This window comes from Stegostoma tigrinum, chromosome 2 (assembly GCF_030684315.1).
Source record: "Stegostoma tigrinum isolate sSteTig4 chromosome 2, sSteTig4.hap1, whole genome shotgun sequence".
In the NCBI taxonomy this organism is placed as follows: Eukaryota; Metazoa; Chordata; class Chondrichthyes; order Orectolobiformes; family Stegostomatidae; genus Stegostoma; species Stegostoma tigrinum.
This window is the reverse complement of record NC_081355.1, coordinates 6,018,593-6,033,337: the sequence shown is the minus strand read 5'-3', so window position 1 is coordinate 6,033,337 and position 14,745 is coordinate 6,018,593. Positions and strand designations below refer to the sequence as shown.

The window sequence follows — 14,745 nt, the reverse complement described above, 5'->3', positions numbered from 1 at the left end:
ATTGATAATGTGATGAGTCAATAACTCTACTGCCTCTGTATCATAAGATTACCAGGATGATACAAGATGAACTCAATGGACGTCAGCTTCCACATTTACAATTCCTGTCTTCCTATAAAAACAGTTTCACTTTTCTTCACTATGATGATCATATTCTACAATTCTTGGCTCAATAATGTTTGGACTTTTCATATATCGATCCTGCCATTCATACACCAGATTCTCAAAGACCAGTGCTAGAATTTTCACATAAAAACAGAAACTCAGCAGGTCTGCCAGCACCATTTTAACAAATCAAAGAACTGCGGATGCTGGAAACCTGAAACAAGCAAAAACAGAGAAATCAGAGATAGCAGGAGCTGCCGACGCTGCAATCAGAGATAACAAGGTGTGGACTGGAGGAACGCAGCAGGCCAGGAAGCATCAGAGGAGCAGGAAAGCTGACATTTCGGGTCTGGATCTTTCTTCAGAAGGTTTCTGAAAAAGGGTCCCAACCCGAAACGTCAGCTTTCCTGCTCTTCTGACACTGCCTGGCCTGCTGCGTTCCTTCAGCTCCACACACCTTGTTAAAAACAGAGAAATTGTTGGAGAAACTCAGCAGGTCTGACAGCACCTGTGGAGAGAGAAGCAGTGTTCACGTTTCAAATCCACTGAACATTCTTCAGAAGAGGTAAAGTTTAGATTTCAGATTTCCAGCATCCACGATATCTTTCACAGGATTTTTCAAACAAAGCCTGGTTATAATATTTGTTTTTCATGCTTAATGCTTTTTTGACTCCCTCTTAATCAACTCTATCCTTTCTTACTAATGTTTTTCTCTGTCTCAATTTTGACCTTGAATCACTCAATGTCTTTTCTCCATCATTCAACCTTTCTTTCACTCTTCATTTGTTTCATTGGTGAGGTGTTGGACCAAAAGACATGATGTCTTGACGTCTCCATGTGAAGTTTCGTTGACCAGTTGTATTTTGTCCTGTTGGACATTTCAAATAACCATTAACATTCAGCTAAGCATAATCTGGTGAAGGACAGGTCAGATAAGGCCACAGAGCCACAGGAGTACCACAGCACAGAAAAAACCCATTCATCCCACTAGATCTGTACCAGCGAAAAACAATCAGCTAACCATTCTAATCCCATTTTTCAGTGTAGCCATATGCCAGACTCATAGTTCTGTGTGCCTTGAATGTTATGAGTGTTTCTGCTTCCAGGCAGTGGGTTCCAGGTTCCCACCACCCTCTGCATGGAAAAGATTCTCCTCACATCCTTAAACCTCCTTCACTTTTACTTAAATCAATGATCCCTGTTGACTGATCCCCCCCAACATGGCTTCTTCCCATCCACCCTGTTGACGCACCTCACAATTTTCGACATTTCAAATATGTCCTCCATCATTCTCCTTTGCTCCAAGGAAAACAACTCAAGCCTATCCTATCTGTTCATAACTAAACATTCTTGTTGGTAAAAATTGGTAGTTTTCTCCATGCCATTTCTAGTGCAACCATATCCGTCTAAAATGTAGATGTGTGCAAGATCTCACACCTTTCTTTCCAGTGGGATGCAACTAGAATGTCCCTAATATTTTTGAAAATCAGATAACCTTTCTACGTAAGGACACAGGCAGGGCAGAAGAGCCTACAGTCCCTCAAACCTCTTTTTGCCATTCAATGAGGTCAAAGTTGATATGAGAACTAATTTAGCATTAATCTCAGCGTTAAAATTTGCAATAGGTCGAACATCAATTGTCATTGAAGGATTTGCCAGTGCTCTGCCTTTCCTTCTGTAAGGGATGTTTCCCAATTTCAATCCTGAAAGGAATAGCTCCAATTTTTAGACAATGTTCCCTTGTCCTAAACTCCCCAGACTGGTGCAAATAATTGCTCACCATCTACCCTCTCAGTCTGCTTAACAGCTAGAAAACTTCAATCCAATAACTCCTGACCTTTCTAAATCCCAGGGAACATAAGCTTAATGAAGTAAATTGCTTTGTACTGAAAACAACATTCCTCTTGGTTTGAGGAAGCAGACAGAAAAATTGAAGTAACCACTTAACCCTGAACCACAGATCTACCCTTAAGCTCAGGAGGAAATCAGAATTGTCGCAAATGTATGGGAAGTGAAAAGAAACTGTACCTAAAACAACAAAATAAAGTATTTTGAGAAGATTTAGAAAAATAATTTCTGAGTGAGCTGCAATGAAACCTGAGATTGAACCAACGTATTTTACAGGAGAGAAGGAGTCATTTAGCCCTCTTTGGTTTCCTTATCTATGAAACAATATAAATGCATTAGAAGCAGTTTAGAAAAGGCTCACTTGACTGATCCCTGGGTTGGTGAGGGGGATGGTTATCTTATGAGAAGAGTTTTGGACAGGTTGGGTCTATATCCGTTGGTCTTTGATCTGATCAAGACATATAAGATTATGAGGAGACTGGACAGTGTGGATGCAGAAAGGATATCTCTTCTTGTGGGAGCGACTAAACTTGGGGCATTGGAGGGCTCTCTCATATCAGACTGAGACGAGGAGAAATCTTTTCTCTCAGAGGATCATGACTTTTCGGTATCACGGTCCCATGGAATGGTGGAGGTGGTGTTATAGAAGAGTAGACGATTGACTGATAAGGGCATCCAGGGAGGTAGGAATGTGGATTAAGGCCACAATCAGATCAGCTATGATCTTGTTGAATAACAGAGAAGAGGGTGAATGGCCTACTCCAAGTTTGCAGTTAGGTTTATATGTCATGCCTATCTGGGCTCTCTGAAAGAGCTGCCTGACTTAGTTCAACGCTGCTCTTTGTCCAAAAATGCTGAAAAAATGATCTTTTCCAAGATGCAACCAGAATGAATTACTGGCTGTGCAGTTAGAACTCCTTTAGGATGTACGCCTGTCCTCCCACCTAGATTGCTGAGTGCTAGTGCAAGTCTAACTTCTCATCTTACACTGAAAGTCGTGTGAACAATAAAGTACTTTTCATCAGGTGTTAAATATGATCCCTGTCCCCACAGGAAAACATCCATTCCCACAACTCCAGTGCATGTTCCTATTTAAAGTGAGCTCCAAAGCTGGAAATGCAATGCTTTCAGGAAGTTAGCAGCCAGTAGCATCAGCACTGGGAGACTCAAATCACTGAATTGATCTGATCTTTACTTTTTTTAATCAAAAAAAGAAGTTTAGATATTCACCAAAGTTGGGACCAAATTAGTAGGAATAATTTTACTTGTAAATCATACTTCAGGTGACACCTCCTCATTTGCTTGATTTTGTTTTGAATAAACAAAGTGGAGAATATTATAGCAATTACATTTTGTTTCTTAAGTTTACTTGGAGATTAGTCCTCAGGCACTTACAGTTTCAAGGGCATAGTTGCAAAAATAAATGGCGTAATTGTTTTGTTAGTAGAGTCACAGGGGTTTACAGTGCAGAAACTATCCTAATCCCATTTTCCAGCACTTAGTCCATAGCCTGTTTCCCTTAGCATTGCAACTCTACATCTAAATACTTCTTAAATGTTATGAGGATTTTTGTCTCTGCCACCCTTACAGGCAGTGAGGTCCAGATTCCCATACCCCCTTCTCCCAATGTCCTGACCTTTGCCTTAATCCATGTCCCCATCATTGATCCCCTCATTCAGGGTGTAAAGTCTCTTCCTGTCCATACTATCTATGCCCCTCATAATTGTACACATCTTAATCTTTCTGCCCTCCCCTCAACCTCCTCTGTTCTACCCCCAGTCTGTCCTACCTCTCCATTCTTGAAAGTCTCCAGCCCAGGCAACGCCCTGGTAATCTCCTCCGCACCCTCTCCAGTGCTATCACATCTCTCCTATAATGTGGATCGAGAGGGCTAGTTGGCTGGAAGGCTGCTTTGTTAAACTGAGTGACGCCAACAGTGTGGGTTCAATTCCCATCCCAGGCTGAGGTTCCCATCAAGGGCTCTGCTTCTCAACCTCTCTCCTCACCTGAGATGTACTGTCCCTCAGGTTAAACCACCACCAGTGGTCTCTCTCTAATCAGAGCAGCCTAAGACAGCGGCAACTTTACCTTTATTCTCTAACGTGGATTCCAGAGCTGCGCTGAGGAAAATTTTTCTCTAAGTACCAAAAGTGAGTTTTTCGACGGGACACAATATATTTACAAATTGCCTTCCTTGGGGGAGTGAATGGCGACACAGCAGGGGTCTGTCACAACATACATCACAACTCTTAATCCAAACTAGACACGAGATGAAAAAGCTCCAGAGGGAGATGTACTTACATGTATGCACAGGACGAGGACACTGAAGACGGTGCCAGTCCACATTTGCAGAATGTAGGGCGCCGGCAAACTGAGCCCCATTGTAGCTGACCAAAATACCAATCAGTCTCCTAGTGTCTGGATCTCGCAGCAATATACACTGACTGTCTTGAAAGGAGCCAGCGCTGGGACTGACACATTCCAGGTTGAGTTTGACTTATTGCTTTGCAAAAACCGACTGCAGCATAAGTTTGCGGAAGTTATCCGGCGAGCAACGTGACTCTGACAAAATACACCCCGGCAATATGTTACAGCGAGATAAAACCCAATATTGAGTCAAAATACACGCAAGCAACACAGGTTCCCTTTTTAATGTTGCAGGGGAAGTGTTGTTTTAGTCTAGCTAATAAAATAGATTTGAAAATGAAATAGGTATTGTCTTTGGGGTTCTCTGGGGTTAATTTTCTAAAACAAACACAAAAATTGCTGGAGTTACTCAGCGGGTCCCGCAGCATCTGAGAGAGACGGAGAGTTAAAGCCAACTAAACTTAACCCAGTTCTGAAGCACAGTCATATCAGACTCGAAACATTAACTCTGTTTCTCTCTCCAGACACCTGTTGAGCTTCTCCAGCACTTTCTCTTTTTATTTATCGTTGCTACTTCAAGTTGGCAGTATTCCTGGAGATTTCTGTTGCATTGCATTCTAATTCCAATTTCCCTGCCCCCACCAAGCAGTCTTTTAAAGAATATTTTTATACCTGACAAATCGCTTCAGCGAATATGAGAAAGAAAATCACAATATACTTAGTCGGTCTTTTGATGTTTCTCCCAGGGCTCAGGAAATTTAGGGTATTGAGGGGTGGGGTATTTGATATTAGCTCAGCCAGCAATACCCCTAACCCCTCAATGATTAATTTAAAAACTCACTTTTCATTCCTGTGCATTGACAAACTGACTTCCTATCCTCCCACTCTCTCGTCCCATTATATCTTTGTGCCCCTTTCTTTCCCCCTTTCATTTTACATTCCTGCCACTATTCTGGATCTCTGATCACCGTCTTTAGATGCCTGTCAACCAAGAACCTACTGATGTTGCTAGTCAAGTGTTAACTGTGTGTTACTAAATGGTTTCTAGGAGGTAGTCCTTGCTGGTTTTTGCATAACAGCTCAGTTTTCAACCTGAGTTCCATGTTGTGCATTGCCCTCCAAACACAGTTCATTAAAAAAAGAAGCATTAATCCTCTAAGTCAACCACAAATCTGAATGAGGAGACATTTATATGCCTGAAGCAACAAATTAATCTGATCATTTTGTATCCACAACACTGAAACAGAGCAACTGGTCCATACCATTGTTTATACTCCACGTAGTCCTCCTCCAATCTCTATATCATCTCATCCAATCCACATATCCTTTTTTTCCCTTCAGAGATTGTCTAACTTTCCCTTAAAGCGTCAACTCTTCAAACTCTCTGTGGCTGCAATTTCCACATTCTCATCACTCACTAGGTAAAGACGAATCTGAATTCCTTCTGGAATTGGTTAATTTTTTTATAGTCATTTGTGGGATGTGGCTGTCACTGGTTGGCCAGCAACTCTTACCCATCCCTAGTTGCCCTTGAGAAGGTGGTGGCGAGCTGCTTTGTTGAACCGCTGCAGCCCTCCTGCTGTGGGTTGACCCACAATGCTATTAGGGAAGGAATTCCAGGAGTTTGACCCATCAACAGTGCAGGAACGGTGATATATTTCCAAGTACGGGGTATTGAGTACAAGAGTTGGCAGGTCATGTTACAATTGTATAAGACTTTGGTTCGGCCACATTTAGAGTACTGTGTGCAGTTCTGGTCGCCACATTACCAAAAGGATGTGGATGCTTTAGAGGGTGCAGAGGAGGTTCACCAAGATATTGCCTGGTATGGAGGGTGTTAGCTATGAAGAGAGGTTGAATAGATTAGGATTATTTTCATTAGAAAGACGCAGATTGAGAGGGGACCCGATTGAGGTCTACAAAATCATGACGGGTATAGACAGGGTGGATAGCAAGAAGCTTTTTCCCAGAGTGGGGGACTCAATTACCAGGGGTTATGAGTTCAAAGTGAGAGGAGGAATGTTTAAGGGAGATATGCGTGGAAAGTTCTTTACACAGAGGGTCGTGGGTGCCTGGAATGCGTTGCCAGCGGAGGTGGTAGACGCAGACACGTTAGCGTCTTTTAAGATATATTTGGACAGATACATGGATGGGCAGGGAGCAAATGGACGCAGACCGTTAGAAAATAGATGACAGGTTAGACAGAGGATCTCACTCGGTGCAGGCTTGGAGGGCCGAAGGGCCTGTTCCTGCGCTGTAATTTTCTTTGTTCTTTAAGTCAGGTTGATGAGTGGCTTGGAGGGGAACTTGGGGATGGTGGAGTTCCCATATATTGGCTGCCCTTGTCCTTCTAAATGGAAGTTGTTCTGGATTTGGAAGGGGCTGCCTGAGGATCTTTGGTGAATTTCTGCAGTGCATCTTGTAGACAGTACACACTGCTGCTACTGAGTGTCGGTGGTGGAGAGAGTGAATGCTTGTGGATGTGATGCTAATCAAGCGGCTGCTTCGTCCTGGATGGTGTCAAGCTTCTTGAGTGTTGTTGGTGCTACATGCATCCAGTGGGGAGTATTCCATCACACTCCTGACTTGTGCCTTGTAGATGATGAACAGGCTTTGAGAAGTCAGGAGGTGAGTTACTCGCTGCAGTATTCCCAGCTCCTGGCCTGCTCTGTTAATGTGGTGAGTCCAGTTGAGTTTCTGTTTAATGGTAACCCCCAGGATGTTGATAGTGGGGGATTCAGTGATGGGAGCATCATTAAATGTCAAGGGATGGTGGTTAGATTGTCTCTCATTGGTGTGGCATGAATGTCACTTGCCACTTGTTAACCCAAGCCTGCATATTATTCAGATCTCATTACTTTTGAACGTGGACTGCTTCAGGATCTGATGAGTCACGAATGGTGCTGAACATTGTGCAATCATTGGCAAACATTCCCACTTCTGACTTTATGATGGAAAGAAGGTCATTGACGAAACAGCTGAAGATGGTTGGGCGTAGGGCACCACCCTAAGGAACAACTGCGGAGATGGCCTGACTTCCCACAACCACGACCATCTTGCTGTGTGCCAGGTATGACTGCAACCACTGGAGCGTTTGCCCTCTGATACCCATTGATTCCAGTTTTACTAGTGATCCTTGATGCCACACTTGGTGGAATGCAGCCTTGATATCAAGGGCTGTCACTCTCACCTCATCTCTGGGATTCAGCTCTTCTGTTCGTGTTTGAACCGAAGCTGTAATGCGGTCAGGAGCTGAGTGTCCCTGGCGGAACTGGGTGACACTGAGCAGGCTATTTCTGAGCAGGTGCTGCTTGATAGCACAGTCGATGACACCTTCCATCACGTTACTGATGATTGAGAGGAGACTGATGGGGCAGTAATTGGCCGGGTTGGATTTATCCTGCTTTTTGTGAACAGGACATACTTGGGCAATTTTCCACAATGTTGGGTAGAGATCAGTTTGGTAACTGTACTGGAACAGCTTGGCTAGGGATTGGTAAGTTCTGGAGCACAAGTCTTCAGTACGATTGCTGGAATGTTGTCAGGGCCCGTAGCCTTTGCAGTATCCAGTGTCTCCAACTGTTCCTTGATATCACGTGGAATGAATCAAGTTGGCTGAAGACTGGTATCTGTGATGCTGGGGACCACTATAGGAGGCTGAGATGGATCATCCACTCGGCACTTCTGGCTGAAGATCTCTGTGAATGCCTGAGCCTTATGTTTTGCACGGATGTCCTGGGCTCTTCCATCGTTGAGGATAGGGATATTTGTGGAGCATCCTCCTCCAGTGAGTTGTTTAATTGTCCTCTACCATTCACAACTGGATATGGCAGGACTGCAGAGCTTAGATCTGATGCATCGGTAGTGGAATCCCTTAGCTCTGTCTATCACTTGCTGCTCTCACTGTTTGATGTGCAAGTAGTCCTGTTTTGTGGCTGCACCAGGTTGATATCTCATCTTGAGGTATGCCTGGTGCTGCTCCTGGCATGCCCTACTTCAGTCTGCATCAAACCAGCGTAGATCTCTTGGCATGATGGTAATGATTGAGTGAGGGATATCCCGGGCTACAGATTGTGCTGGAGTACAATTCTGCTGCTGTTGATGGCCCACAGCACCTCATGGATACCCAGTCTTGAATTGCTAGATCTGTGCGAAGTCTGTCCCATTTAGCACCGTGACAGTGCCACACAACACGATGGAGGTTGTTCTCAATGCGAAAGCTGGACTTTGTCTCCACAATGACAGTGCGATGGTCTCTCTTACCGATACTGTCATGGACAGACGCATCTGCAGCTGGCAGATTGGTGAGGATGAGGCCGAGTATGATTTTTCCTCTTGTTGGTTCCCTCACCACCTGCCGCAGACCCACTCTAGCAGCTATGTCCTGTAGCACCCAACTGGCGATCAGTAGTACTGTTGCCGAGCCACTCTCGGTGGTGGGCATTGAAATCCCCCACCCAGAGTACATTTTGTGCCCTTGCCATCCTCAGTGCTTCCTCTAACTGTTGTTCAACATGGAGGAGTACCGATTCATCAGCTGAGGCAGCACGGTACATAATAATCAGCAGGAGGTTTCCTTGCCCATGTTTAACTTGAAGCCATTTGACTTCATGAGGTCCGGAGTCAATGTTGAGGACTCTCAGAGCAACACCCTCCCAACTGTATACCATTGTACTGTCCCCTCTCTCGATGGGACAGGACATACCCAGGAATGGTGACGGCGGTGTCTGGGACATTGTCTACAAGTTATGATTCTGTACGTAAGACTGTGTCGGGCTGCTGCTTGACTAGTCAGTGAGACAGCTCTCCCAGTTTTGGCACTAACCCCCAGATGTTAGTGAGGAGGGCTTTGCAGGATCGACAGGGCTGTTTCTGCTGTTGTCTTTTCTGGTGCCTAGGTCGATGTCAAGTGATGCGTCCCGTTCCATTGCTTTGAGTCTTTGTAGCGATTAGTGACTGTCCCTAAATTTGTCCTCCATCCCCCAAAGTCAAGACATCATCTCCACATCTACACATCAAACCCTTACAGAAAATCTATCAGGTCACACTTTCAGCCTTTACTTTTCAGGAGTAAAGTGCCCAAGTGTATTTAATCTTTCTGGTTCGTTATAACTTTCATTTCCAGTAACACCTTAAGAAAGTTTTGATGGATGCCTCCTTGTGTTTCACCGTTGTATTGGGTCATGCATATGTGACTGGAATATACTTGAGATGCATCTTAAGACATAACCACTAGTTGATTTGATAAGTACGATACTTAAGCACGTTTATACAGTGCCAGATTTAGGTATAACTGAAGTAAACTACAGTTTCTAATTAATACAGCACGTTATAGGGAACCTTAAAATATGATAAAAAGACTAAGATTTCCCATTTTATGCAACTGAAAAATAAAGGAGACTAGGAAACTGCAACATTAAAATGGCCATTTTGTTCTGGTATGCCAAAAACATTCTTATATGGCTCTGCAATTATTATGTAAAATATCATCCTCTATGCTAGTTTGAGATCACTACACAACAGCAGGTGAAATATATAAAAATTGAACTCAGTCCATTAGAAAACTGATAGAAAAGGATCATTCCTCATAGTGCAACTAATTGACTCATTTGTTGAATTTGATTTTCTGTCCTAATGCTTTTGCCCAATGTATAAAGGTGGGAAAGTTTTCTCAATTTGTTTTGAAAAGTATCTATTTGTTTACAGCAGCTTCAAGTGCATTCATACATCAGGCTTTTTTTTAGTTAGGTGATTGATCATTGGCAAAGAGGAATGGGAAAGGCCATTTCGCCACACTGAGATTATCCCACAATTTAGTGAGACCCTGGCTGATTGTGAGATAACTGCACGTACCATCTCCTTCCTACCTCCCTCTTAATACTTCTAACAATTTTGACTTAAAATTAGCAAGTGACTTAACATCAGCTACCATTTAGAGAAGAAATTTACAAATTTCTGTTATCTTTCCAGAAAGAAATGTTTCCTAATTTGACTCCTGTAAGGACCGGCTCTAGCGCTTTGATTACCTCCCCTTGTTTGTGACTCCTCTCAAACGGCAGAAATCGCTTCTTGCTTATCTTGCTTATCAGACCTTGAAAACTCTGATCAAATCATCTCTTATTGCTTTAAATTACAGAGAACAGAACCCTTGTTTGTGTCAACTCTTCTCGTGCCTTCTGGGTCTCTTCCAGGTAAATCTACACTGTGTAGGAAGATTTGAGATTTTTTAACCTAATAGTGTGGACAATTTATAACTTGCAGCAACCTATTTGTGGGACTGCATAAAAAGGTTAATTTATTCACATGCTCACTCTGAAATCTAACAAAATGGTATTCACTCACACAGTCAGAAAGACAAACATGCTCAGGGAAAGTACAGCTGAAGAGAATAATGCAGTCTTACAGGTTATGAACAAAATGAAATCAATTGTCATGATCATCCTGACCCGCAAAATGTGCTTTGCATGCCCACACAAAGATGTCTGAAAGAGATGGTTTTCTGCTGAGAGAGAGTAAAACAGAGAATTCCCTGATTATTTCTTCCAGTTACATCTCTCTTTTTCTATTCAAAACTTCCCTGGCATGGTATATATGTGACATCCCATGGTTCCCAGAAAGAACTTCATTAGACGGCACCAAATCTGGACTTAATAAAAACTGAAATAACTTCGGATGCTGGATATCAGAAACAAAGACAGAAATTGCTGGAAAAGCTCAGCAGGCCTGGTAGCATCTGTAGAGACAAATCAGGGTTAACATTTTGGGTCCAGTAACCCTTTCTCAAAACTGGCAGTGTTCTGAGGAAGAGTTGTTGGATCCGAATCATGAACTCAGATTTCAGTCCACAGGCACTGCTAGGCCTGCTGAGATTTTCCAGCAATTTCTGACTTGCAGCCTTTCTTTTCATCTGCAGTGTTCCTTGATTTACAAAAAAAACACACACACACACAAGCACACTTATAGGCACATGGATTAGGAATAAGGAGGTAGCTCCAAAAAAGATTAAAGTTACAATTACAAGTGAAAAATATGTGTTGTTCTTTGGGGGTTCTGGTCCATCAACATTTCAGATGATAAACCCAAAAAGGGACAGGCTTGGAGACATCGCAATTTTTGCCTTTTGAGACATTGATATTACTATAGTTTCAGTTGCTGCTGCACCTGACTTTCTGAAGTTAGCACTTAAAGGTAACAAAAAGCCAAACATGACTGCTTTATCATGCACCATTCACAATTTGCAGTTCTATGTCTAACTGGTGTTGGGGTTAGATGACAGGGACACTCTAGTTTAAGACATTCTTCCTGAGAGGATTTGTTGGAAGGAAGATTCGTTGAATTCAGGATATATGCATTTCAAGCCTTTCGATTTGGGATGTGCCCATTTGTCTCCATTAGACAGTAAGGCAGTTTTTAAATACACAAGATTAGGGCATCTGACGTTTTGGTTCTATCTTTGCAGCACATGGATAATTGAGTCATCTCAGTAGACGGCCAACCCTTTATCCCGAGTGTATGACCTCCCATTCTAGATTTTACGACTGGGGAAGCAGCTGCTCAGCAGCAAGCCTCATGCCCATGTGGGTCTTATGCTCATGTTCATCCCACTGGTGGGTTTTTTCAAATCATTTGGCCATCAGTTTCCTATATCCTATATTTTTTAGAAGGCCAAATGGACAATCGCCAGAGAAGCAAAAAAATTCAACATTTCTATGTCAATAATATGCTTCATGAGTCAATTCATGATGGAATGTAAAGAAATAACAAATGTAACTAAATGTAATGAAAAATGTACCAGGATCTGACTATTGAAAAACGCTAAGCTTTTCATATGCAACTATTGCTTCTTCTGGTAGATTATAATTTTGATCACAACAGCTAACATAGACTGAGACGCTCAAAAGAATGTGACATTGTGGGTCAGAAAGGGTGTACCTGATCAGGATAAGAAATAGGAGCTGGCATAGACCATCTGATCCCTTGACCCACTCCACCATTCAGTATAATCATACTTGATCCCATTGTGATCTTATATCCATTTCTCTTCCAGTTGTCTTAAAAATATGACAAATCTAGATGTGAATACATTCAATATCCCTACCTTCACTAATCTCTTGGACAGGTAATTCCAAAAATGTATTGACCCTCTGAAAGAAGAAATCCTTCTTATCTCTATCTTGCATTAAAAAAGACCCCTTATCCTGAGACAGAGACTCATTTTCTTCTTCATGACTATTATCTGTATTCCATGATTAATTTTTTTTATCCTGACTGTGTTAAAAGTGCATTACCAACAAAAGCTTCAATTTTTTTCCCTGTGATGTAGATTAAGGCATAGATATTAGCCAATTAATAGCCTGGCTCTTCCCTGCACTAGTGCCATGAGATCTTTTATACCCATCCAAAGGCAGATGAGTTTTTGGCTTCGCTTCTCACCTCCTACATTTTGATAAGGTCATCTCTGATTTTCTTATGTTCCAATATATAAAGGGTCAACCAGCACGTAAGACAATTCTTCTGCCCCAGGAATTAGCATAGGAGGCTTTTTCTGAACTGTTTTCTGATGCAAGGATATCTCTCCGCAAGTAAGGAGACCAAAGCTGCATACAATTCTCTAGGTGTGGTCTTGCCAATGTCCACTACTGTGTCAAGACTTCTCCACTTCGTAACTTACTTTAGGAAAGGCCATGGCGTAGTGCTAATCTTCTGGGGAATGGGTTTAAATCCCACTGTGGTAGTTAGTGAAATTTGAAAAAGAAAACACCTTGAAGAGCTGACTAACTGTGACTATGTAACCACTGTCAATTGTTATGTACAACCACCTGATTCACTAATTCTGACCAGGTAAGGAAACCTACTGTTCTTATCTGGACTGGCCTACGCATGACTCCAGGTGCAAAGCAATGTGGCTGACTCCTAGCTTCTCTCTGGGTGATTAGTGATGAGCAATAAATGCTGGCTCAGCCAGTGATGCCCATGTTCTGTAAACAAATAAATCAAAACTCCATTCCAACTTGCAATAAAGACCAACACTCCATTTGCCTTCCTGAATACATGTTGTACTTGCATTGATTTTGATGAACTTTTTGATTCATTAAGAACAACCAGATCCCTCTGCACTGCAGTATTGTGCAGCCCCTCTCTCCATTTCCACTTTTTGATTTTGCCCACCTAACTGGGCAGCCTGATATTTTGCCGAATTATATTCCATCCGCCAGTCTTTTGACCTCTCGCATGCTCTATTTCCCTTTATAGCTTTGATAAGCATCATAATGCTCACTAATTGAGCTATATTGTCACAAGTCGGTTGATAAAGACCCACAACAAAGTAACATCACAGAACCACATGATGTCTTGCTTCAGCAGAAATTACACTCTTGACCTTAGAAATTTGTGTCTTTTGTTTTCACAGAAGTGCATGAGGGGACAATCAGAGGATGACAGAAGATGGCCTAGGTTTGCCATCCTTATTGATAGCAACTTGTGTGGGTGCTAGTAGCAGGCAAAATGCCAGTATGTGGAAGCATCAATTTCATTTGGAATGCTTTTGTTTTTCTGTGTCACACACATTTAAATGAGCAAAAATTCCAGCATTAAACTCTTCAGCAAATCATTACCATAACCGTAGATGGTAGGCCAGAGAAATCTGTGTGTTAATAACATGACTCCTCAAACCCTGTCCACCATCTACCAAATACAAGTCAGGAGTGTGATGGAATACTCCCCACTTGCTGGATGGGTGCAGCTCCAACATCACTCAAGAAACTTGACACTATCCATGACAAAGTTACCCACTTGACTAGCTCCACATCGACGTGCATCTATTCCCTTCACCACTGACACTCACTAACGGCAGTGTGTACCATCCATAAGATGCACTACAGAAATTAACCAAAGAGCCTTAGACTGCACTTACCAAGACTACGACCAGCTCCTTCTTGAAGGACAATGGAAGCAGATACATGGGAACACGACTATCCGCAATTTCCTCGACTAACCATTCACCATCCTGATTTGGAAATATATTGCCGTTCCTCCAGTGTCACTGGGCCAAAATCCTGGAATTCCCTTCCTAAAGGGCATGGTTGGTCAACCTACAGCTCATGGACTGCAGCGGTTCAAACAGGCAAGGCGCCATCATCTTCTCAAGGGAAACTAGGCATGACTTAGCAATGGCGGCCTAGCCAGTCTCACACTGTCATCTCATGGGTGAATAAAAGGAGTCTACTTTAGAATTACAGCTAGAGACCAGTACAATCCCCATGGAATTTATGAATTAATACAACATTGACAAGATGAAGGGAACTTCATTCTGATCAAACATATGGGATGTTCTCCAACCTAAGATTATCATCTTATTTCTAAAAATCAATAAGTTGGATGAGCCATATTGAATCCACTGCACAAAGCAGACAAAAACTTGTCTGT

The 14,745-nt window shown here is 42.5% G+C and overlaps 1 protein-coding gene across 1 annotated transcript in view; it reads right to left on the bottom strand.

Moving 5' to 3' along the window:
- LOC125446865 (uncharacterized) overlaps window positions 1-4,466 on the bottom strand; it is a 72,273-nt gene extending 67,807 nt beyond the window's left edge. The window contains exon 1 of the mRNA XM_048520821.2: window positions 4,255-4,466. Within this exon, the coding sequence (XP_048376778.1) occupies window positions 4,255-4,335 (81 nt within the window). The 5' untranslated portion in view covers window positions 4,336-4,466. The remainder of the gene's footprint in view (window positions 1-4,254) is intronic.
- Between the last annotated feature and the right edge of the window lie 10,279 nt (window positions 4,467-14,745).